Genomic DNA, 26,157 nt, shown 5'->3' with positions numbered 1-26,157 from the left:
TCATTCAAAGAATGAACCTGCACAGACCATTGGTTTGATCCAAATATTTGCATTGTCAGATAAAGTACATACGTATTTCTTAATAATGTTAGGCTTCTTTAGAAAAGATGCTATTGTATGCAGTATTTGGCCCTTCCTCATTTATACCCCGATCTGGTCCCTGCTGGTATTTGTACACATCCCTTCTCACCGCCTGTTGTTTAGGCCTAGACAGATAGAAGGGTTCAAGAAGTGACAGAGATGATACACAATCTAAGTAGAATGAGAAAAACTAATTTTAAATTAATACAATTACAATAGAGTAGCTGTCATGTACTTTACAGATTTAAAACTTTCAATGATACAGCACTGAAAAATATATTACAGCACATTTTAATTTTACTTGTTCATCTCTATTGTTTCCATATATCGACTGTCTAATATTAAGAATTAGTTTTAAGTGTGTAGAAATCATTTCTTGTAGAAGTTGTGGGACACTATCATTCCCACCAGATTATTTCTGTTATACACCTGCAAGCGATTTGTGCTGCGTTCCTGAAAACAGTTCTTCGTTTGAACTTGTAACAATTAGGTCATATTGGGCATCGTAAATCAAAAACAAACTTATGAATTTCTCTAGTTTTTATTAACTACTGATAGTTTAACATGACTTACATTATTTTTTAGAATGCAATATTTAGAATAAAGTTTTCTATTAAATTAAACAAACACGAACAACACTAAAGTAGGTCAGAAAGAAGCCATTCAAATTATGTTGACAACAGCACCACGTCTCCTACAGTTGTCTCCGAGTCCTGACTGTGGTTAGAGCTGATACCAGTGTCCGAGTCTGTGTCATTTGTATACATGTGAAATACTCTTTGAGTAAAGGAAGGTGCCTCCCCACTGCTGTTGGGGACCTCAGGCTCCTGCACTCTGCTTTCCTTTAGCGGGCAGCCATCTTTGTTGCTAACATGAAGTGAACCGAACTCCTTGGCCAGGAGCTCGTATTCTTTTGCTTTCATCTGAAGCAGTGAGTCACTGTATTTAATCTCTTTCTGGATGCCACTCAAGTGAGAGTGGATTTTCAAACCAGCTTTCATGCTTTTCTCCAAATCACACTTAACACTTTCTAAATTAGAACTTTCGAGTTCACTTGCAGCTGCCCCTGGTGCATCTTCATTCATCTGAGTGCAAACACTTTTTACTTCTTTTTCTATTTCAGCAGAGAGCTTATCAATGAGCATTCTGTAATATGTTAGTTGTTCCTCCAGCTGTACGATCCCATCACTTTCGCTCAGGTCCTCTAGAATCTGGTTTTCATCACACTGCAGGTCTAGCTTTTGCTCCACTTCACTGAAGCTGGGCATCAAATATGCATTCTGGACATAATTTTCTCCATCATTTTCTACCCGATCAAGGTGGAATTTGGCCTCACACTTTTCGATTTCCAGATCCAGCTCTTTCATTCTCTTGACTTGCTGATGGATAGTATGGTCCTGGGAAATTATCAGATGAACTAAGGTCTCCATACTATCTCGATCATGGGAAACTGTGTCCTGCTTAATTTTCGCCAGTTTCCGGAAAGTTTTTCTGACTATTCTTTTTTGCTTATCTGGTGGTAATGTCTTCATGTAATTTGCTGGGCTGAGCTCCCACAGTTTTTCTGTGTTTTGCACTAATTTGGCTTCAGCTGTCCGCCACAAGGGAACTGGTAGAAAAGCATCGGCTTTAACCAAAACAAACTGCATATTGGGCTGCTCATCCCCCCATGCTTTCCAAAGCTTCAGGATTCTAGTAAGAGGAGGAAGGGCCCGTTCTGAGCCTCTCCACTTTTCTATGATGCAGTAATCACTGGTCTTCCCCAGAAGAAATCGTTTCTCTCCAAAGGTCGTCTCATGTTCTTCAAGCAGAGCCTGGATGACATCAGCAGCGGTGGTGCGTTTAGTTAAACCACAGACAATCTTCTCTTCTTGGCAAACCCAAACCACAATTTCCTTCTCTTCTGAATCCATGTCTTTAATTGGAGATCTGCAAGAATAACAAAGCACATTATATTTCTGTCATCAACTGTGTAAACTCAGAAAGATGTTTTAACTTTAATACCCTTAAGGAGAGATGCATTTTGAGGTTGACACTACATAAGAATCAGAAGTTTTACTGCTGCAAGAAAAAAAAAAAATTCTTAAAACCATGAAAAATATCTTAATTTCCTTTTTATTTCCTAGTGGGCTCCAGAAAGAGCAAACTGTCATCAAAGATACCTGAGACTAATTTAGCTTTAGAAGTCAGACATAATAAAACTAGTTAGAACTGCTCGAGTTAAGACAATAATCAAAATGGAGATGCATAAGAGGAGACAGAATAAGACTTTTACTGCTGGAGACTTAGGACTAGAGAAGGACCATGGAAGCATAAGTAGGTAGGATGAAATGATATTGGAGTCATAGAGTGGAAAATAGTCCATTATTAAAAATTGTCATTCTTTTATTCAACAAATGTTTATTGCATGCCAACCATGTGCCAGATATGTCTGAAGATTCTAAAACTACTACAATAAATAAGAGATGAAATGTGTCATTAGATGAAATGTGTAAAAGACACAAATGTGTAATTAATGTAACATCAGATAATGGTAAACGCTAGAAAGAATATTAAACTGGATAAAGGGATAGAGAATAACTTGGAAGAAGGAGAAGTCAGTTTTATTTAGTGTTTAGGAGAGACTTCTCTAAGGTGATACATGAACAGGGACATAAATTATGAGGCGGCAATGGGAGGCCTAAGGAAAGAATTCCCAAAGGAGTAAACAGAGGTACTGGGGCCATGAAGTGTGTTCAAGGGACACAAAGAATGCGAATGCATTAATAAATGGAGGCTGAGAAGAGTGGAGTTGGGAGTTATTGCTGGTGGGAGAGAAAAGTCAAATGACCAGTGATGGGACACAGCAGAAAAACCTAGACTCGCAGGCCATGGTAACGTATTTGGATTTTGTTCCAGTTTTAATGAGAAGGCAAGGGAAAGTTTTAAGCAGAGGAGGAATATGATCTAATTTATGCTTTAAGTATATCTGGTTTCTGTTTATGGAATGGACTGTAAGAGGGGCAAAATGTAAAGGCAGGAAGGCTTGGTCAAAAACTAACAAAACTGGGCCAGCCTAGTGGCACATAGGTTAAGAGCTGGCTTGGGATGCCAGAGGGCCCCGGTTCGGATCCCACATATGAGGGCCAGTGACACTGCCCTCTACAGCTAAGATGCTGAACAACAGCTCAACCTGGAGCTGGGCTGCCGTGAGTCGCAGGCGCCGGTGTCAGCGACAGCGTAGGCTGCAGCCCCTGCTTCAGTGGGTTACCATGGGCTACCATGTGTAGCCAGCAGCCAGCGTGAGCAGCCAGCAGCCGCAGTGAGTGGCTGTCCAGAAGCCGGCAACTGATCTGCCTCACCTGGGAAGAGCGCAATGATGGTGCCAACTTGAGCCAGTGAAGGGACATCCTCCACAACTTGACTGAAGAACAAAAGGACAGCAACTTGTCTGTTCCCCTCCCTCCCAATTCCCCAGCGCTGTCCCCATACCCCAATTCCCCAATAAAAATATTTAAAAGAAAACCAAAAACTAACAAAACTGAGTAATTATCATAATTATCAATCTTATGAGAGAATGGGAATAGCTATGATGCTAAAACTAAGGACTTCTTTATTTTATAATATGTTTTAGTGTTAAACTCTAAAAGAAATCCTATTAAAAAATAAGCACCAATAAAGGTCATAAACATCAATTATAAAACATTTAATATGTACCAGGCAATGTTCTAAGGTCTTACATCTATTAAGTCATTTAATCCTCACAATTCTGTAAGGTAGGCAATGACATTGTCACCATTTTACAGATAAAGGAGCTAAAGCACAAGGGATTTTAGTAACTGAGGATTCCAATCCAAGGAAAAAAGCCAGCTCCGAGAGCAGTTCTAACAATTACACAATAAAAACAAGGTTACAAGTTTGATGATTTAGACATATGGGTTAAATTGGAAAAAATCATAAAATAAAAATATTTTTAAGAACTTCATCTTGTAACTTAGACTTTGTTAACAATAGAAACATCGTGCCCCATCTGAGCACTCAGCTGTTCAGGGAAGGACTTTTTCCAATGGCCAGCCCTGAAGAAAAGTGTGTGGAAATGTGTTACTTCCTGTGCCTTCTTCATATTCACATTGTTCCTGCTCTGATGTTATAAAAGGGATTTCTGTTCGACCTCGGTGCTGACAAAACTCTCATATATATATATATATATATATATATATATATATNCTGCTCTGATGTTATAAAAGGGATTTCTGTTCGACCTCGGTGCTGACAAAACTCTCATATATATATATATATATACATATATATATATATATATATATATATATATATATGTATATATATATATAAAAGCTGATATTGTCATCTACTTAGAGTGTTCTCAATGTTCTGTCCCACTTTCTGGGTGGGCAAGATCGGTTCTGGGTCTGTAGCAAAGGATGACACATGACATATAACATCTTCAACCATGTGAAGAAGACTGGGAGGCAGAGATCAAGGAATTCTTTAGTATAGTAGAATAATAATAATAGTGTATATGAAAATTCCCCAATACTTTCATGATCCCTATTCCAATTGGAATCCTTGTTTTGGAAGGATCAAGTTGTTGTATATTATGACTTTCCTTAGCGATCTGCTTGTTTTCAGCTTATGTGGATAATGTGGCACTAATGGTCATGATGCACAATCTAGTAAGATATTTTTATTTGCATATCACATATGAGAAAATTAATGCCTTTATTAGCAACCTCACAGCCTGGTTGTAACGCTTTTTTTGGTATGTATGTATGTATGTATGTATGTATTTTAGGTAGACACTAAATGTCCTTGTATTTTCTTGGCTCACTTAATTCTAAATATTTTGAGAAAATTTCACAACCATCATTCAAACAGGATAATTTTTAAAAATTCAGCCACGTGACTAAACATTTTTAAGTGATGAGCATTCATTAGTGAATTTAAACAATAAATCTTTCATACCTAGTATAAGCTTCATTGTGTTTAAATTCTACTTTGTATCAGGCTTAGGATTTTGAAAACTGTATTTATTTTGTCATATGGCTTCAATTGAGTTTCTGTATATTAATTGGACAGATATTTTCTGAGCACTTCCTCGTGTCTGGCACTGTCATGGACACGTGGGTGATATAAAGACATATACGATTTATAAGACAGTGTCCCTGGCCTATTGTGGGAAAAGTGCTCGAATTAGGAAGGGAACACGTTAGTGTCAATTCCAGTGTTAACTTTCTTATTACATCAGTGGTTCCTAGAAGCTAGACTGATGACCGACCCTCAGCTTCATTTCATTTTTTAAATAAAGAACATTCAAATAAAAAATATACAAAGGTAAAATAAATATTCATCAAAATTAAACCAATTTAGAAATCTTAATCACTACTTTTTAGAAATAATTACCTTCATTTCATCACAAGCCCATGCAAACGTAGTCATCTGATATAAAGAATTTAACATTAGAACTTAGACTAAATAAAATGTTCCCTTCTCAACAGTTGGAAATTTAGTATCTAGTGTAAATAATGACATCTATAAACACATACACAACAAAGATTAAAAATACAAACTTAGACTAGATAAATTATTTTGTCATGTAATATAATGAAACAAACAGTTCTTACCTAATTATTCAAATCTATTGTAGTAGTTGAAACATATAACCTCCAATTCTGATGCAACAAAATAAAAATAAATACATACATTGCTTGCCTAAGAGTGTAATTTGTTTTGTTTTGCTTTGCTCTGTGTATGTTTATTAGGGGGAAGTTGAATAAGATTATGGTTTTGTTTTGACTTGATTTGAACTAGTTTGTCTACTTTAAGAATGGTTCATAAAAAAATAAATAATGCTCTCAATGTCTAAACTCTGACTCCCATCAATACATAACTGTTTCACACAATCATCTTTCACTGTTTCACTCATTTGAAGCTGTATTAAAAGTAATTTGAAACACTATTCAACAACATATTTTACGACAATTCTAAATATATATTATACTACATCTATAATTATGCAGTATATATTTGCATTGTTCATGCACATACTTTTTAGTTATATATTTATTTTAATACTTTATTAAATTTTATAATATTTGTGTACAAGGTTTTGCATTATTTGCATTATTATTATTGCATTATTTGCATTATTTATAGTAGCCCAAATTAGCTAATGAATAGACCAAATGTAGTACATTCATACAATGGAATATTACTCAGTCATAAAAAGGAATAAAGCACTGATATATGCTATAACCTGGATGAGCCTTGAAAACTTCATGCTAAGTAAAAGAATCTAGTCACAAAAGACCACATGTTATGTGACTCTATTTATGTGAAAGGTCCAGAATAGGCGAAATTACAGAGAAAGCAGATTAGCGGTTGCTTAGGGCTGGGAAGGATGAGGGAATTAGGGATTACAGTTAAAGGGTAGTGGGTTTCTTTTTGAGGCAATAAAAATGTTCTAAAATTGATTGTGGTGATGGTGGCACAACTCTGTGAATATATTAAAAACCAGTGACTTGTACACTTTAATTGAGGAATTATAGGGTATGTGAATTATATTTAAATAAAGCCATACCACAAAAAATAATTTTAAAAACACACACAAAAAATTGATAATATTGAATATGCCCTAAGGTCCTCATGGAAATATTGTTTTGTTGCTTAGCACACTTCTGTTTAATTTATTTTGAAATAGTTTATACTCACAAAGTATACTTGAAAATAATTTATATATACAGAAGAAAATGAAAAATCATAATATTACAGTATTAAATGCTTTAATTCAGTGTTCCCTTTGAAACATTAATAAGATTCATTTGTGAAATTTGCAATAAAGTATAATGGGGGCAAATGGACTTTAAATTTATGATTCCATCTTAATTATCACTAACAGTCATTTTGAATTCTGATAAATCACTTTTTGTCTAATCCTCTGTAACCCTCACTGTAACACTGCAATGTACATATCTGACTCACATTTCTCACAAGTTTGCTGAAAATATCAAATAAGAGAAAGGATAAAAGTGCTTCAAAAATTATTTTAAAACCTAGGTAAATATAGGTTACTAACACTCATAATAAAATTACTGTTGTTATTATTTAATGCCGAGCAGGGAATAGTGTTTTTAGTATTGCTATTCAGTAGCATTATTGAACTTGCTACAGTAGTTAAAAATATTATTTTACAAATACTTTCCAACCTATCCCATAATATTTTTACACCTGTTTCAACTAGTCAATATTTTTTCATGTACACATCAATATAACTCTTGAGCTAATAAGAGACATTTTAAAATATCATGAATATAATCTGAGAATGCTTTTAATGTCCCTCTGATTTATAACTGATTTTAATTAAGACTGTGCTAATGAAGCTCATTTTACTAATATACATGTATATATGATTATTCTTCTACAACTTTTTCATTATTCCATTTTTCCTTTTTATAATATCCTCATCAAAAATATAAGAAAACTTACATGCTAAATCAAACACTTTAACAGCATGCGTTACCCTCACTTCAAGTACTTTTTAATATTCACTCTGAAATAACAGTGAAAATTAAATATGACACTTTTTGCATTTATTCTGTCAATCAGAAACCTTAAAATATCTCCCTATTGATAAATAATTTTAATATCGCAAAAACAATTACACAGAATTAAGATGAGTTGGCTTACAAGTACAACTGAAATGTTAATACAAATATTTCTTCAACAAACTTCTACTGAGTGTCTATTTTGTACAAAGCATTAGGGAATAAATAAGCTTTTCATATCTTGGAAGTTTTAAGATAAAATATTTAATATGAAATTTCAATGCCAAATTGAAGATCTCATAACACATTGTGTCTATATATTTACAAGAAAAGGATTCTGGCAGAAATAAATGGGTAATATTTGACCATCTTTATTCAGTAGTACAGAGGAAAAAGACACTGAAGTTGGGATACAGGAGAATAAATCAAGGGCAACATTTCTTCCTATATATAATAGACATTGAAGTCCCATTGAAATTTGATGGATAAACTTATCAGGACAAATATTTCATACTAAGCCCTACTTTCAAAACAAAAATCATTAAAATGATAAATTAGTAATCAAGAATAAATACACAAAATGCTTCTAAAACCAAGTATATATAGAATGCAAGCTATAGATATTTATGGAAACTATTTGGACTTCTGAGTGTATTTTCTCATAGAACCTGATACAATCATTTCCTAGGCCAGCCTGGAAAGCATGATACTGGCACTATCTAGCTGCTATGTATAGGAGTGATTTGACAGGGAATGTTTTTTATTGCTTGACCCTGCAGAGCCACACTCTATGCTTGAAATCAAAAGGTAGAGCTTTTTCATTTCCAAGCTATTGGTGGCACCTGTGCCTGGAGATTTAAGGGAAGGATATATCTGATCGAAGAATAAAAAACTGTGAATCTTTGGGGAAATATGTGAGTCTTGACCCGCTGCCCAAAGACTGTTCTGTTTCTTTTCAATTACCATTACTTATTCTTTACACTGAAGGTTCTCTCCTCCTAAACCAGTGGTTCTCTACCAGGGGTGATTTTGACACCCAGGAAACATTTTACAATGTGTGGAGACAGTTTCAGCTCTCACATTAGGGTCTGAGGGTGTTACTAGCATCTAGTGGGTAGAAGCCAGGAACATAAACATCCTACTTTGCACAGAACAGCACCCTCATGGCAAAGAATTATGCAGCCAAAAATGTCAATAGTGGTGCTGTTGAGGAATTCAGTTCCAGGTTTCCAACAAAATATACTTTCATTGCAGCTTCACCTTTACCCTTTTTTCTTACATCTCTGGAGCAACTAATAGTAAAATATATGAAAGCAAAAGTTACAAACAAGGGAAACCTTTCTAATCTCAAGTAGTCTAAAATAAATGATGAAAATTGGCAGTCTACTTAATGCAGTACAAATGGAACTTTTGTATTCTCCTTTTACCCCATAGCCAATCTTTATACTTGTTATTATTAATCCTGCCCAACTGGGTTTCACTCTATTAATCCCAGAGATGGCCCTAAGGAACACTGATATTTGCATTTAGATGCTATAGAACCCAATCCTTATTTAGAATAGGGTTGGTTTTAGTTCAGGAAAAAAACTTAGATTCATGGACTAGTAAGTCTTCCTTCTTCATTAAGAAATAGTATTTGAACACTATGGGGTGTGCACTTCGGGGTAAAAAGATGTGTAGATGAAATGATCTGATGGGAATGGCCAAGAAGCAATGCCATGCCAGGGGTGTGGTGGGGGCTGGGGGCCAGCAGAAGGGGTTTCCATTGTATTTCTCTCTTCTTTATAGTCTATTCAGCTCTCCACAGAGGGAACAAAGACCAGAATTAGGAATGGAGGTTTCTAAACACCCACAATTTGGGGTAAGAAGCCAAGACAATACCTGCAGTCTTTACAAGATGAGATGGAAGTTCCCATCTCATGGGAAATGAGAGGAAAAAAAAATCTCTATCGCTTAGTTAAGGCTGGGGAAGTTACAGGCATATAAGATATGCCTAGACAAGTCAGAAACAGCTTTTAAAACCACCTCGTCAATAATAACACTGAACATAACATTGTCGTGTTTTGGTTATTCAGAAGGCAATCTGTACTCTAATACTGTCCTGAAGTCGCTATTATTCAAATGAATTGGCATATGACACAATATAAAAAACATCTGGTTATTTGTGCTTTCTCATTGCTAAATACAAAGCAAGGGCTACACTATTTTACGTTTTATCAGCCTTTTGGCCAAGTTAAGATATTGTCATGTTTTTTTTTCATGCAGTTGAAACTGCATAATGCTTTTCAGTAAAAATTCCCGTTCAATAGGGAAATGAGAATTGTGTCCCTAATATTTTTTTAACACATAATGCAATTAATGTGTCCAAATTTTTTATTAAACCTCAAAACACATTTATATTCCTCAAAAGATAGTTTAATTTATCCTAATATCACTATGCAATTCAAAGCCATAGCAAGGAACACAACCAGAATATATGCTGTTTGTAAGTTTTCACTAAACACAAACCATAACATTTTATTAAAATAGTTTTAAAATTTGAGTCCTTTAGAAAAGGACTATGTCTATGAAAAATTGGGACAGTTAATTCATTAAAATTAACCTGAAAATTATATATATATATATATATATATATATATATATATATATATCCTTAGTTTTATCCTCTAGTAATACGAGTTTAATTTTCTAGAAAGTAATAATACACACCAGTCATGGAGGATAAGAAAAATCCTAGACATTCCATAATTGCAGAGTACCTATAATACATAATTCCCATAAACACAGAAAAGGGAAGGGAATGTGTAAAGAATGTGAATTGGAGACTGCTGGGAGTTAAGTAAACTAAGTTCATAGTTCAGATTCCGGAAATTGATTATAATCAAAATGTAAATATTTAACATGTGGTATTTACCAGATCAAATGCTAAGAAAATATCTAATCTCATTGGAAAAGCTAGTGCTTACTTCCCAGGTGTTACCTGGGCCTGGTAAATACCTAAAGTTTCCTTATTGATCTGTACTTTGTAGAGAAATATTTCATAACAACAAAGCATAAGTATATTTATTAAAGGAAAGTGACCTAGCCTGAATATTTAGTTTAATGATAGCTGTAGTTATGTCAACAATTAACATTCGTTTTCCTTTTGGCAGCTAAGTCCATGATTGGTTTTGCCTTCTGAGGGGAAGACATTTCCTAATGATGGTGATTTTCAGCTTGTACCTGCCTGCAGCCACTTACTCTTTGCTCTCTAAATGTATTCTGAGATATGTTGGCATATTTGAATAGCACTAGAAATATGTAAGAATTTGAATTATCTGTAGGAAAGCAGGAAATACAAGATGAGTTCCTTTATCTCTGGCTTTGATTTTCTGAACATACTTTATAATAAACTATAATAAAATGTGACCTCCAACTGGAAATTTTGTCTAAACTAAGCAGCACTTCACATTAGTCATAAACAAATTACTTAAAGGGCAACAACAAATTAATAACTTGTAGAAACAAGACTATACCAGGGCTTGTGATGTCATTTTGTTAAGGAAACGGAGATACTTGAAAAACATCATTGATAAGAGAAAAACACTGGTCATCTATATCAAAAGTATCTCATGCCCATTCACCTTCCCCTCCAAATTTTAAACTCTTAAATATGCTCTGAATTTCACTGTCTCCACCTCCTCTGGACTTTGCTTCATAATTCATCCTTTTTCAAACTCTTTTTATCTTCTACATGTTCCTATTGTCCTGTCACATTATAGTAACCATCATTTGACCACATATTCACTCACCTCAACTATCTTTCCTTCACAAACACCAACAGCAATTCACAATCACTTTCACAAGTTTATCACTTTACAATAACAACAATCCACCATAAAATGCTTCCATCCTACACACCCCCAATAGATAGACTTTTTTTCCTTAGGTTTATCAGAGATCTCCTAACTGCCAAACCCAGTAGCCATTTTGGCCTCTGTAATATTATGCACTGTGACCTTTCCCCTTCTGTTCTTGCCATTGTTTGACTTCTAGATTTCACTCTCCATGGTTCTTCCTTTACCTTTCTAGCGTCTTCTCAGTTCCCACACTAGTTTTGCTCCCTTTGCACATTCAATAAATGTAGGTGTCATGTAGACATGGTCAAAAATTCCTCACAGCTCCTTCCATCAAGAGATGCAGTCTAGGGCCGGCCGAGTGGCGCATTGGTTAAGAGCTGGCTTGGGATGCCAGTTCTGAGCAGCAGGGCCCCAGTTCGGATCCCACATGAGGGCCAGTGACACTGCGCCCTCTACAGCTAAGATGATGAACAACCGCTCAACCTGGAGCTGGGCTGCCGTGAGTCGCCAGCGATGGCATAGGCTGCAGTGAAGCTGCAGTGGGCTGCCATAAGCTACCATGAGTGGCTGGCAGCCAGTGTGAGTGGCCGGCAGCCAGTGCGAGTCCCCACGAGCTACCATGAGCGGCCATCCAGAGACCGGCAACTGATCTGCCTCACCTGGGAAGAGCGCAATGATAATACCAACATGGGCCAGTGAAGCAACATCCTCCACAACTAGACTGAAGAACAAAAATGACAGCAACCTGTCTGTTCCCCTTCCCCCGATTCCCCAGCACTGTTCCCCTCCCCCAATTCCCCAATAAAATCTTAAAAAAAAAAAAAAAAAGAGATGGAGTCTATTTCTTCTCCCTTGAATAGAACTTCGGACATGCTATGTATAGCCTATAGAATGTGGTGACAATCGTGTAAGTTCTGGAGTCCACTCTTCAAGAAGTCTTGCAGTGTCTGCTTTCTTCATCCTGGAATGCTGCTCTGAGACTGCTGCTTGATGAAGTAGCCTGAGAGGAAAGACCATACAGATACTGCGACCCAGCCATCTTGGTTGATCTGTCTGAACCTGGCTCTCAGCCAACCCACAGCTCATGAGAGAGCCCAGGTGAAGCCAGCAGAACCACCCAGTTTACCCACAAAATCATGACAAATAATAAATTTTGGTTTTCAGCCACTGATTATTAAGATGTTTTATTATGCAGTAAATGATAACTGATACAATTGGCATTCCCCAGTTTCCTGTGACTCATTTCTTGTCTCACTATACATATTTTATGGGTGACTGTAATAGCTCCCACACCTTTATCAACCAATTGCATGATGATAGCTCCCAAATCGAATTATTTGCTCTTGAGATCTAGACCCATATTCCCAACTTTCTGTTCTGCACATTTACTTGATATATTTGTATAACCCACAGACACTTCAAATTTGACCCATCAAAACTAATTCATCATCCAATCTCCTCATATCCCAAACTATTCTATCTCTTGATTTCTCATCTTACTGAATGTAATCACTATCCCCCCTTTCTCTCAAACTTGAAAATTGGGAATCTTCCTAGATTCTTTTCTCTCATTCCTGTTTTATTTTTCTTCCCAAATATCTCAAATATGTGCCCTCATATCTGTCACCATTACTACAGTTCAGACAACTCTAAGATTTACAATAGATTACTGTGGTAAGCTGTTACATATTATACATATTGTATTATAAACTCTCGCCCACTTCACATTTTTGCTCCATAATATTGCCAAGCTGCCCTTTTAAACTGCAGTCTAGTTGTGTGCCTTTCTTGATTAAAATCTTTAAATGGCTCCCAAGTCCTTCATTTTAAGTCTCTTTACTGCTCTTCCTCTCCATCTCACCCCTTCTCCTCTCTCTCTGTCTCTCTCTCCCCCCACCTCCACCTATCTCTCCTGCCTGATCCTAGGATCTAGGATTCCTTCCATGATTTAATTTCTCCAGCTCATAGCCAAGCTCTCTTTAATGTGCACATTCATCTAGCTATTCCTAACTCCTTGCTGATCTCTGACAGATCTAATATGAGGATAACCTGACACATATAGCACACTATTTATTCCTAGGCTGGATTGAACTATATCTGCCATGCAAGCTTTTGTTTTCACACCAGGATTTTCCACAACCTGTTTGCTTGGCCTGAAGCACCATTTTCCTTCTTTTGCATCTGACTAATTCTTACTCTGCTTCAAATATTGCTTCTTCTAGGAAAATTTCCTTACCTTTTCTGAATAACCCCACTTTCACCAGTCCAAATGAAAATGGGTGTCTATTTTTGATGCTTCTACAGAACCCAGAAACATTAATAGCTTTTGTACTTTCTTTTTTCCTAGTTTTCTAGACAGGTCCTGGACCGAGTCATCTTTGAAGTCTAAGTGCCTAGACTGTAGATGTTAAGTTTCTTTTATTTTTTGGAGTTGGGGTGGGGTGAGGGTAGGGAGGTGGGGTTATAAAAAGCGTGGGAGGTAAATGAAGGGAATTTCTCAGTCAACTAGGGCCTGGGGTTTACAAATGTCCCACCATCTCTTTTTGTAAATAAAGTTTTGTTGTAATACAGTCATGCCCACTTAATTATTTCCACACTACACTGACAGAGTTGAGAGGTGAGTGACATTAGGGCCCCCCCAAAACTAAAATATTTATTATGTAGCCTTTTACACACAAAATATTTGCCAACACCAAAGATCTAGATTTTATGTATTTAAATATGAAAATATTCTTTGAACTCCAGTAGCTAAACAATGACTCTGTGTCAGATTCTAGGGGATTAAAAAGGTAACAATAATATAGTCTTTAAATAGAATAAATTTACAATCCATGGAAGTGATGGCCATGTTTGAAAGCATATAATTTCAACCAAAGGTAATGATTAAGGATCACTAAAAGGATGGCTGCTAAATGCTTCATGGAGATTGAGTGGGTTTACCATAGGACTGGCCAGTTTGAAGGCCCTGGCTGGAAAACCAGTATGTTTTGCCTTTAAAGTCCCGTTCCAAGTGCAGTATGTCCCATATTAATCAGCACTACATGGATGCCGGGAGGCATCAGAGGAGGTTGGATGAATGGCTGCTTTCACAGGTCCATCTCAGGTGCAGCAAAACACCAGGTGTTTGGAGGTGGAATATTTGGAAATATTTAAATGACCTTGAAATTTTTTCACTCTTCACCTTGTTGTCCTTCCCTGCCCAAATTACCCTTGCCTTTTTTCCTGTTCTTTTTGATGATACACTATATTCCCACTCAAGCCCAACATTGCAGGTATCATTAATTCTTTTTTCCATCCTGATATTTTCTACGGCTCCTGTTCACTCAATTTTGAATTCCTATAAATTCTGCCTCCATAATGACTTATAACAGTAGTTGCTATCTATAATTTCCAGTTTGAAACAATATTTGAAAACATAAATTGTTGTTTATTGTTTGTTTATTATCTGCCTGTCCACCACTGCACTCTATAAGCTCAGTGAAAGCAAAACCTACTATAGCATGCCCAGACTTCATAAAGTATTGTATAGCACAAGCTGCCATTGTACTAAATCCTCTAAACTGTGATTACAGCAAGTTCTCCTAACTAAAAGTAGATCCACTAAAAACAATCAACATTTTTTTTTAAGTAACTTAGTCTATGTCTCAGACCTATTATCAATAGTTCTAGAAAGAAATTCTTTAACTTTCAATGCTAGAGTAGAAGAACAGGCCATCAAAAAAACAAGGCTAAAACTTTGTTGTCCACTGCTATAAAGTGCCTATCTTCCTATACGATTAAAAAAGATGGAATCTCAAAGGTCCACTGTGGCTTCATAGTGCTTTCTCTAATTGTGACAGATTTTTTATTCATATGAGATTGTAGTTATTACATGTCTACCCCATGGAAATATCCACATTTTTTTTTAATAGCACCTCTCAGAGCTTCCAGGCAAATGAAAGGTTTTATGTGCAAAGCTAAACATAGGTATCCTCAGGCTGTACTGTGGAAGGCTGTGACCTCCCCAAACTAATGCCCTGCTGCTGTATCATAAATACCCTCAGTTAACCATGCTGTAGGGAATTCCCAAGGTATTGGGAAAAAAAGGTCGGGGTAAATGAGTAGCGTTAGAATAACTAACGGTATTTGAGGTGGCTATAAAATGTCCTAGTCATTAATCGAGACCAACAAGCATACACTGTGCAGTATACCAATAAGCTTCAGACACAAAACTGCTATCAATTACACACCATAATTAATGAGCATGAAAATTTCCCGATAGTTGGACCACTATCTTCAATAAAATTAAAATTTAAAAGATCTGCAAAATAGAAGAATAACTCAATTCTATGGAACGATAAACTGACCAATTTAATATTATTAGAATGAACAGCAGTCAACTACAATTGACTAAGTCTAACAATGTTATATAAACACATCCTTAACATTTTTTTATATGCTTCCAGATTCCTTTCTTTTGATTATCCTATCTGAGTCAGCCTTAGCCTTGTGTGTTTCAGCCCCCTCCTACACCTTTCTATGTATCTTATTGTGTTCCCTCTTCTTGTCCAAGCTTGTCACCTAACTGTGGGAGTTTAATAAATGCTATCTAACTGTGATGACGGTCTTTTTATTTTCCTTTACCTCCATTTTCTTCTCTCTTATATACTTCTACTTAGAATCCATCAAAAACATTTATTGAGCACCTACTCTAGAGAGGAACAGCATTCCTCAACTCCAAGAGATTATGTTCTCATTTTAATTGTAGTACAAAATTGTGCTTGTATCTACCCTGTCAAAGACAGTTTCCCATGGAAGAGTGATTTAAAAATAAGTTCATGCATGCAATATTTAACTATAATGTTGTTTTCTCAATTAGGAGTTTAATCTCTTAGTAATGGGGTTGTGTCTTTGCATGTCTGCTACAATACCAAATCCAGAGTTTACCAGTCCTAAAGAAATAAAATAAAAAGATAGCTACTCATAACATTCAATATTACTAAAATTAAATAATGCTTAGCAAATAGTCAACACTCAATAGTTCTTAGATATTATATTTTATAACCTAATCACATCTGTTTATAAGTAGAAATAAGCATATTTGACTTTTACCATAATGCTACCTTTCATGGTGGACGTTATGTGACATCAAGTTTTAGATAAAATAAAATCACACACAAAAATATCCTTCTTGTAATTCTATTTTTGTTATGTTATCTTGAAAAGGTAAACAAGCAGGACAAAAGAATTACGTTATACTCTGCAGAGTATAGAAGCTTTAGAATTATAGAAGCTTAGACACCAAATGGACTTTAAATATCTAATTCAATCTCTCACTTTATCAGTCAAAGATTAGGTGAAAACATTTAAATTACGCATCCCTTCTTTTTATCAAAACTCCACAAAGACACAAATGGAAATATTCTTTAAACTATGCTATGCTATGCATTGCAAAATCACTAATGGTCTCACAATTTGGCTTAAAAAATGTGTGAGAATTAAACCTAAAAGCCATCAGAATTCATATACTTCATCAAGATAGAAGGATAGTTTTGTTTAACATTTCTAATTTTATTCAGTAATTTACTTCTTTATATATCCAGAGAGGAAAAGAGATTAGTGGAGATATAGAAGTTTTAGTAAGTCAAAGTTGAGATTTTGAAACACCAAATATCACACCATGTTTAAGTATTAAAAACTGAGATTACTTCATAGCATTTTTAATCAAACACGGCTGAACAAGAAGAATATATTTATTGAGATTTCACTATGTCCAAACACTGCATTTAGTCTTTTATATAGAATCAGATTACTTGATGGTTTAGGATTAAGTCTATTTTAGAGAGGACAAAATTTAGTCCTAAAAAGGGCATACACAGTAATGGTTAAGAGCATGGATGTAAATCCTGTTTCTACCACTTAATAATGGTTGCTCTCCTCTGTGCCTTAAATGTCTCAGATGTAGAATAAGAAAAATAATAGGACCTTCTTCACAGCATTATTTTAAGTATTATGTAAATTACTTAAAACAGTGCTTGGCACATAGTCAGTGTTATAAAGTGTTAGCAGAGGTGGATTTACCCTGAAGCTAATGAAACAAGCATCAGGGCTGCCTCATTTGCACTATCAGCTTCTCATGAATGACCTTCCCCAGAATGACCTTAGCAATATTTTTTATTCATCATCGTGCATTCTTTTACTTAAAGAGCACTCCGTCCAATTGTCAAACTTAGATTTATTCTCGCATGTTATTATTATTGTTGTTGTGTTAGGAAGATTAAGTATTTACCCCAGGGCACATAACTAATAATGACATATCTCATATATGACCTAAGATCTATGTGACTAAGGAGCTGGAATTCTTAATCAAGATGTTTTCCTGCCTATTTCTAGCATGTTTCCTTTGTCTTATAACTGTAATTATACAAGAGGATAAATCCCTCTTTCATGTGAGAAAACAAATATTTCACAATCATACCTGGGGGCGGGGGGCAAAAACAATGTATATACATGACTTGCATTCATCTTTTGTAATCGGTATATATTGAGTATTACAATTTTAAAACAGCTCTTTCCTTTCTTAAAATGCATATACATTTTTCTGGCACCCCTGGTATTTCCATTATATCAAAAGGAGGATATGTCCCACAATCAGCAGTGGGGTGTATAGTAGCCATCTACCATGGTTTGCCAAACCTCACTAGTTGACATGCCTGGTTGTCTTCAAGGAGCATGAAGAGAAGTAAGAGTATGGCTAGTGAAGAATTAGTTACCTTGGTTTGTTTTCTACAAGAAGCCCAGTAAAGTCTCTCCTACTATCTGTCAGGTGTGGCTTTTCACCATTGGAAAGCAAGGAGCAGTTGAGCCTAGGATCAGGGATGATAAGAGGTCAACCTTGAAATTCTGGTTTCATTTGAAGCTACCCATACATGTATTCAACACTAATGTACTGATCTTTTATTGTGATCCAAGTACTGTATGGGGACCAGCTGTATTTGGAAAGTATATGTTGAATTTATTTATTCAATCAACAAATATTTATGGAACACCTACTCACATTACAAAGAAAGGAGCAAGGTAGGTAAGGACCCTGCTCTCAATAAGTCTATATTGAATAAGAATTTTTTTGTAGCTATCTTAAATCACTTTATAAAAAAAATCAGAGGGCATTCTAGGCTGCAAACATAAACCTTTGAGGAAAATTTTCTTTGTTTATCAGCATATTTAATACCCAGTGATAATTTTTATCCTTGAAATATCTTGCTTATCACCGCCAGTGCTAAACATCTTCCCAAGACTCTATTGAATTCACATAAAGTAATTACTTCACCCTTGGGTGACCATTCACATTAGTAATGGCTTTAAATTACAATAAACAAGTATGCAGACTTTCTGTAGAAGGTGTAGTATTACAACAGGCTCCACAGGAATGGAATCAAAACCTATTTAAAAAAGTAAATAATTGACTCTTAAGAAATCAACGTTGTATGTACTGTGTGTTTTTAGACAAAAGGATGTCTTTAAAAACTCCTGAGCAAATATACATTAAAGAACATTAGGACACAGAAGGAAGCTGAACTTTTTCTTTTCAGATATACATGGTGCAGGTACCATATTGTCTCACTGTAGAAAACCAATATGCTTGACAAAGAGGTTTCTTTTCCAGAACTGGCATCTACATGCACATGGAAGAGGTAAACTCATACCCCTACTTCAACTTTTTTCCACTGTCAGAACTAAAATAAAGAGAGCTGCATTTTTGTAAATTACTGGAAGTGCCAACAAATCTACTGACACCACATACCAATCAAAACTTTCCAAGTCATGCAGTCCAGCTAATAACGACATTATGTAAACAAAAGTATTAACTAGCTACAAACTTTTGAAACTTTTTTTTTTCAAAAAAATCCACTAGGTAACTTTTCACGTTGACATGTTTCATGAATTGGTACAGTGCATAATAACATATCTTATGTCGTGGATTTTAAGTTGCCTTAGGGTTGTTTGAGTAACAATTTGAGGTTTAACCTAGAGCTCAATTTCACCGCTGCCACTGCTCTCAGGATATTTTTGCCAGAAATGAAGCATTCCAGTCATTGTTCCTAATAAGCTGTCTGCTGCCAACTACTAACTACTTAAATTACCAGGTATCCTCAAGGAAAATCTCTTTCAAGAACTCCTGAGAACTAAGAAGCTGTACATACTCAAATATCTGTCATTCTGAATCCAGTTTTGGGAAGATTTTAAATATTTATTGAAGGTTAGACAAAATAGTACATAATATTCTCTTCTGCAGAATTCATAAATCGCCATACTTCTAATGACAAAAAGAAAACATCCATCTTGCCAGCAACTTCTACTCTAACCACAAATCTTAATTCTTCCTTCTGATGAAGCGTCTGCGGCATGATGTACTTATGGGAGCAATATAAGCACCTGACTTAAAAAAAAAAAAAAAGTGGCCTGACATGTTCTCATTGATTCAAAATCAAATTTTAGTACAATATTTATGTATCAATTATAAACAACAGAGCAGTGTTTTTACTTCTAACATGTTTATTACAAATATGTTTTTGGAGCCTTTTAATTTCAAGGTAATATTATGACAAAGTTTGTTATCACCTATGATGGATAGACATATGTCCACAGGTATAGGAAAAGCCAAGGAAAAGCCAAGAGTCAACTGAACAGTACTTAACAATAATTATAAAGGCCTTATTAACTAGATTAGATCCTTTCATATCCGTTGTTAATTTTTTGTTCATTTACAAATCACCTAAATGAACTCTTCTCTTTTATATTTTCAAGAAACACATGCGCTGCTGCTTTATTTTGCCATTTCCCTTGCTTCTAGAAAGGTTTGGTGAAAGGTCCAACCAATTCTTTGTCCCTAAATTTTTTTAAAGTAAAACACCAAAGAATCATCATTCGCAACTAAGTATCCCCAAAAGCTTTTACAGTGACATTCTACTGTTCTGAACTTTTTAAAAAGTTGCTGGCTGCTCTTTAGTAGCGCTAGTTTTTAAAACAATCATTATCTTGAAAATAGAATCTAATATAAAGAGGACCACATTTACAAATGAAACCTCTGTGAATATCTAAATATGTTAATAATCTAAATCCAATTATTGAATGTCCATACGAATACCAAGTGAAGTTAGGCTTCACTATTGGCTTCTTTGGCTTTTATATGAGAAACGATATCTACCTAGTGACTTTTAGAAAATATTTTCAGAAACTCGAATGGTTTTTTGAAAAGAAAATATCTAGATTCTCCAACATTTTTATTCTTCTTGTTGAACAATAAGCTGCATGAGAAGATGCTCATCCATCTTTGGGATTCAGTCATAGAACATTCTATTACTCTGGAACCAAAGTGAACAATCCATCTCCTGAGATTAAAAGGTCTTCTGAAAACTGTACTCTTCCTATTAAATGCTACTACAGTTACAGAATTGTAAAAGATTAATTCTGATAGCGAACATAAAGGATTTTAGATTGGCCCCATTTCTTTTATTTATATGAAAGTTAGAAATGAAAAGCATAAAAATGTTGCGTGCCCAAATACAATCATTGTGTGACCATGTATTATTCTCAAATTTTCTGAAGACTGTTTCCCAATTTTTTTTTAATTAAATACGTTTTAAACTTTAGAGAAGGTTATCTGGTAGGGTAGGATTAACATGGGGTCGAAATCCATATAATTATTTGTCTATCTCCTTGGGCTTTGGATTATATTAAATGTCAACCGATGCTGTATAAAATATTCACTGTTATATAATGCCAGCTGACATCAGATGAATAGAGAATAAAATAATTATTATATTTCTAGTTTGAGTATAAATTATAATTTTAGTTAACAAAATTATATAAACAACTGTATTACAGGTCCTTTGCACGCCAGGAACTGTCCTGTGTGTGAGAACACAATGATAACTAGACAGATATGGCCTTGGCCTCTCCAAGCTTTACAGTTTGTGTCTTTCAAAAGATTTTATGCCTTATACTTTGAAGTTTTGTGTCCCATTTGTCTCTAAAACTCTCAACTATCCATGTATTATGGAATATTTACAGAACCACATCAGGATGTTCAATCTTGGGTAATTAAATATCACTCTAGGAGTGAATAAAAATGAAAAGACAGAGAGTAGGGTGCAGAAAGTTCCATAAACAAATTTCTCAAAATTTTATGATCTCAAATTCCTAATGCTCCTTCTAGTGATCCACGTTTTTTCTTTCTGACAAAGATGAAATTATGTTCAAGTGGTTCTTTTGGTTGTATAAATTATATATCTCAACATATACAAATATATTGCTCAAATTCTCCCTTTACTTTCTATAAGGAATTTTATACGATATGTTTGAAGAAGGCACTGGCTGTTATCAGAGTACTGTTTTATAATCCATCATATTTTTTTATCATAGGATGAATTACTCATCATTTAAGGTAAGATAATTTGGTTTCTATATGTCTGAGTAGGATTATTTAAATCATTATAGAATCCAGTAAATAGAATAGATACATTTAATTATGCAACTAAGTTTCACCTGTAGTTTACCTTTGAGAAGATGAAAAAATAAAACAGAACAAAAATGCCTCATCCATAGCAATACTAAACACACACACACACACACACACACACACACACACACACACACACAGACTATATCTAAATTCTATTTCAATACACCATATAATTTATTTACTGCTTAGTGTGAAATATCCATATTTTTATGTTCTCGACTACCACTGTGGTTTTCATTTTTCTTAAGGATTGGAAAAATACAAATCTGTAAAGGGAAGCCCTCAGTTATTAGAGGAACTTAAACATATCCTCACAATTACCACCTTTGCCAAAACACGTTTCTAATAAAAGTAGCATCACCTTTGGGAGCACCAATCCATTTTCTCAGAGAAACTTGAAATATTATGAAACTCATTTTTTACTGTATTTTGTTTCCACTGTTTCATAATTTTGCATAGAAAATGTCATATAAAAAGTACTCACCTCCTTGAATGAAAGCTAGTTTTATAGGCAGAGTAGATGGTGCAGCGGCAAAGTTGAGGTAATGAAAGTGGACTTGTACTCCCCGGAGGGAAACTCACGGGGGTGCGTGCCAAGTTTTATTGCATTGCTATTTGGCATACCAATGACAAAATTCTTGAATTAATAGTAATACGAAACAAAAAAATAAACACACACGTAACAACCCTGAACTAATCAGATCAGTATGTCAGAAATATAGCTTGTTTTATAAAACCATTAACTTTCCCCAAGTAATTTTCAAATATATTTTGACAGCATTTAAACAAACATATTAAAAAATTATGTTGCTGAATAATCATTTAAAAAGTAGTAAGGATCTTCTTTTTGGCAAGGGGAGTCTTCTGTAATATTTTTTAATGCACTGACATCCACTAAGATACAAACCTATTTTTAATAACTATCTCTAATGTATTTTTTTAAGAATACACAATTTCTTTATTTTAACATAAAGTTTCACTAACTACCAGAAATACCATGTGTGATATATTATCCAAGTTATTAGCAAATAAAGCTAGACTCTTTGATAGTATTATTATTGCTGTTTTAGTTTCTTAAGCAAACTTAGTCAACTAAATCATGAATACATTTAGAATGAGTTAAAAATGTTTCAAGTAGGCATTCATGCACAAAATAGTGTGGAGATTTACTTTAAATTTGTATCACTCTATACTGTCCATGAAGACACTTTAAAATAATTGTATCATTTCCTACCATGTAATTGTATATTTTTAAGTTTATACTCAGTAAATTATGGTAAGTACAAACAGGCATGATTGAGAGAAGAGTTGTGGAAAAGCCATTACGCTAAAATACATATATTAAAAAACTGAAGCCCATGTCTAAAATTATCCTCACCTTTTTCTGCATAGAAATGTTAATAAAATATTTAATAGGATTAAAACACACATACTGGCTTAAGAAAAATCTGTGTGTGTGTGTGTGTGTGTGTGTGTGTGTGTGTGTGTGTGTGTGTGTGTGTAATAGAGAGAGAGAGAGAGAGAGAGAGAGAGAGAGAGAGAGAGAGAAATGTATTTACACACTATGGGTATTGAAGTCTTGAAATAACAAATCAAATCAAAATACAATATTAATAATAAAGATTAAGGAGGACAGCTGGTTGAATCCTCCTTTAATGCCAAAAACCACCTAAAGTTCTTAAACATTTTTGAAATCATCAGGTCACAAAAAGTTTCTCTACAGGGTATTTTCACTTCAGGAACTTCACAAGTTTCAGGAATGCCCCACTCACTCTAAGGGGTGCCAAAGCATCTTTTCTGGATTGTATCAGCAGCTGTGTTTTCATTTTAATTAGTGGCTGATGCATTTTACTTATATCGTCATCAAAAATGTAATCCTATAATCCACTAAAATTCTGTCTGAAACAAAATGAAACTTGCATCCCACTACTCTTAAATAAGCAAGGCATCACAAAGAGATTTTGGTGATGTTAGTTGTGGAACAAGGACTGGCCAAAAGGAGAGGAAAAAAAAAGTAATTATTATTTTATTTTCAGCAATCCTTGCTCTGGCCACAGCAGTCATTGTTGCTGGAACAATATCCTCCCCTCCCAGAGTGAGTATAAATAAAAGACCTAACTCCCTACACCTTTGTCCCCCAGGAACAGTTCTGATTAGAATCTAAACGCAACAGAACACATGCCTTCACATAGAAGCCGGGGAGCACACACGCGCTGGACTTTACCTGTTTTTATGCCGAGTCTTTAGCAAGTTCCTTCCAAAGGGAGCCATGGTCCGCCAGGCACTGGAACAGCAGCGAGGACCTTATCTCCAAGTTATCTGAAGGGTGGGGGTAGGGATATCTGGATTTCTGGGGTGAAGGGAGGACTGGAAGCTTCCTCTTCACCTCCTCAGATGTTCCTGGCTTCCAGCTCATTAGTAGCCGGCTAAGAGAGTTGTTGGAAGTTGTGCAACTGCTGCTTAACTTTGAACTGCGGGAATTGTTGTGGCTGCTGCACCTTTGGAGACCTGCCCAGCTTCAGCCTCTAAGAAGGCGTTTGGAAGCAGGAAAAGAAAAAAAGAGGGAGAGGAAGGGAGGGGGACTCTATTGTTTTCTGTACTTATTTGCAGACTTGCTAAACTTTAAGAACTGCCAACCTCACAGGCCTGGTAATGCCTATGGAATGGGAATTTCACTGGATTTGGAAAACCCCCTCTCCCCACCCCCCACCTCCTTTCCACACCCAGCCACACAAGGTGTACTGAACACACATGAAAGGATTTAAAAGTAAACACCCCACTTCCCAGGCAGCTCCAGTCTGTGAAAAGTAACCTGATCACGGCCAGCAAGAAAGAGGGCCCAGGGCTCTAGCCTAGGGGTTCGACACCAACATCCCCCGCCCGGGCTGTCGGGGCTGCAAAACGGTGGAGGAGGAGCGAAGCTGGAGACCGGATCCAGGTGGTCACAGACCATGCTGGAATCTGAGCCCCCGAGTTCATGATCCTAAGACCTTACCCCAGCTCCATTCCTCCGCACTCCTGAAGTTCATCTCACAAAAGTTGAAGGACCTGAAGAACCGCAGGGCTCCTGATCACAGCATGGACATTGGAGCCAGCGGGAATTGAGGGTCCGGCTCCCGCCGCATTTACACGGAATCCTGCCGCCTCGTTGGCATCAACTGGGCCTTTGGGGGTGCGAGAGTTTTAGGGAAGAGTCACTGTCTGCTCCCGCCCCTCACTCAACATAGTCTAGTCGGAGATAGCAAGCGCCTGGAGGGCATCAGGCAGCTCCCAACGCTCAGTGGAGGTCAAAGGGTGGCGGGCATCCCTGGGACCCACGTCAGCTCCAACCCACGACCCGAGCAACCGGGCAGGGCAGGGCGAGGGGACTCGGGTGGGCGGGCCGCCCAGCGCGGACCAGGCTTCCCTTAACCCACGAGGCCGTGGGAAAGCGCTGTCCAGGGGCGACGGCCCCGGGGAACTTTCCCAGGATGTGTAGCCTAGGATTTCGTCCCCCTAACTCCCCTCCCCCCTGCCTCTCCTCCCCCTCCTGCTGCCCAACTTCGAATCCCTGGCTTCCGTGGCACAGGGAAGGAGGGAAAAGAAATCCAAGGACTGTGGATTCACCCTGAATCACGCTTCAGGCTAGTGGGTGTCTGGACCTTGGCAGAAAACGTGAACGGTTCACACTTTCTTTGGGAGCCCACCACCCACCCCCAACAATATCAAACAAAAGAGTAATCTCAAAGGCTACTATAATTTTATATGCACTGATTTACCCAGGATTCTACAGAGCTCAAAAAATCATTTTTCATAATTTACTATCATAATTCTTCTCTTGTGCTCTATATTGCATATTTCTCTGTATATCTATATACCTATATGTATTTTATATAGCATATTATTATTTAAAATGTTATTGTTTATAATTGTACATAAATATTATATATAAGCCATATATATCTCAAATTGTCACAAATTAGAAAACATTACAATAGTCAATGCTTTAATTCAGTTACCTTTTTTCTAGTCCTGGAAGATAAGATAATTAAAAAAAATGTATATATAACCATCTTTTAAATGGACCTATGGTAGTGGTAACAAAGAAAACCTTTAAAACACTGAATGTAGTAATGACATATTTTGTCTTGCATGTTTATATTTATATATTATATATACATACATAATCATATACAGACTTTATATATGCAGC

The 26,157-nt window shown here is 36.0% G+C and overlaps 1 protein-coding gene across 2 annotated transcripts; it reads right to left on the bottom strand.

Annotated features, from left to right (window-relative positions):
* Positions 1 to 591: 591 nt before the first annotated feature.
* RASSF9 (Ras association domain family member 9) lies at positions 592 to 25,342 on the bottom strand. Of its 2 annotated transcripts, XM_019652281.1 has the most exons (3): positions 24,961 to 25,342; positions 24,190 to 24,490; positions 592 to 2,010 (listed from the first exon to the last, which is right to left on the bottom strand). In XM_019652281.1, the coding sequence occupies exons 2-3, from the start codon at positions 24,234 to 24,236 to the stop codon at positions 750 to 752; spliced, it is 1,308 nt and encodes a 435-aa protein (XP_019507826.1). In that variant the 5' UTR covers positions 24,237 to 24,490; positions 24,961 to 25,342; the 3' UTR covers positions 592 to 749. The 2 variants fall into 2 exon arrangements, with proteins under 2 accessions (XP_019507826.1, XP_019507827.1); XM_019652282.1 differs by lacking the exon at positions 24,961 to 25,342 and having other exon boundaries at positions 24,190 to 24,586.
* Positions 25,343 to 26,157: the final 815 nt, after the last annotated feature.

Source organism: Hipposideros armiger, unplaced genomic scaffold (assembly GCF_001890085.2).
Source record: "Hipposideros armiger isolate ML-2016 unplaced genomic scaffold, ASM189008v1 scaffold_177, whole genome shotgun sequence".
NCBI lineage: Eukaryota > Metazoa > Chordata > Mammalia > Chiroptera > Hipposideridae > Hipposideros > Hipposideros armiger.
The sequence above is the reverse complement of the archived record's forward strand: the minus strand, read 5'-3'. Positions and strand labels throughout refer to the sequence as shown.

Excerpts from the sequence above, each read along its gene's own strand:
- RASSF9 (XM_019652281.1), bottom strand. The coding sequence starts at position 24,236 with ATGGCTCCCTTTGGAAGGAACTTGCTAAAGACTCGGCATAAAAACAG. Across the intron at positions 2,011-24,189 it reads AAGACTCGGCATAAAAACAG|ATCTCCAATTAAAGACATGG; the intron begins GTAAAGTCCAGC and ends TTATTCTTGCAG.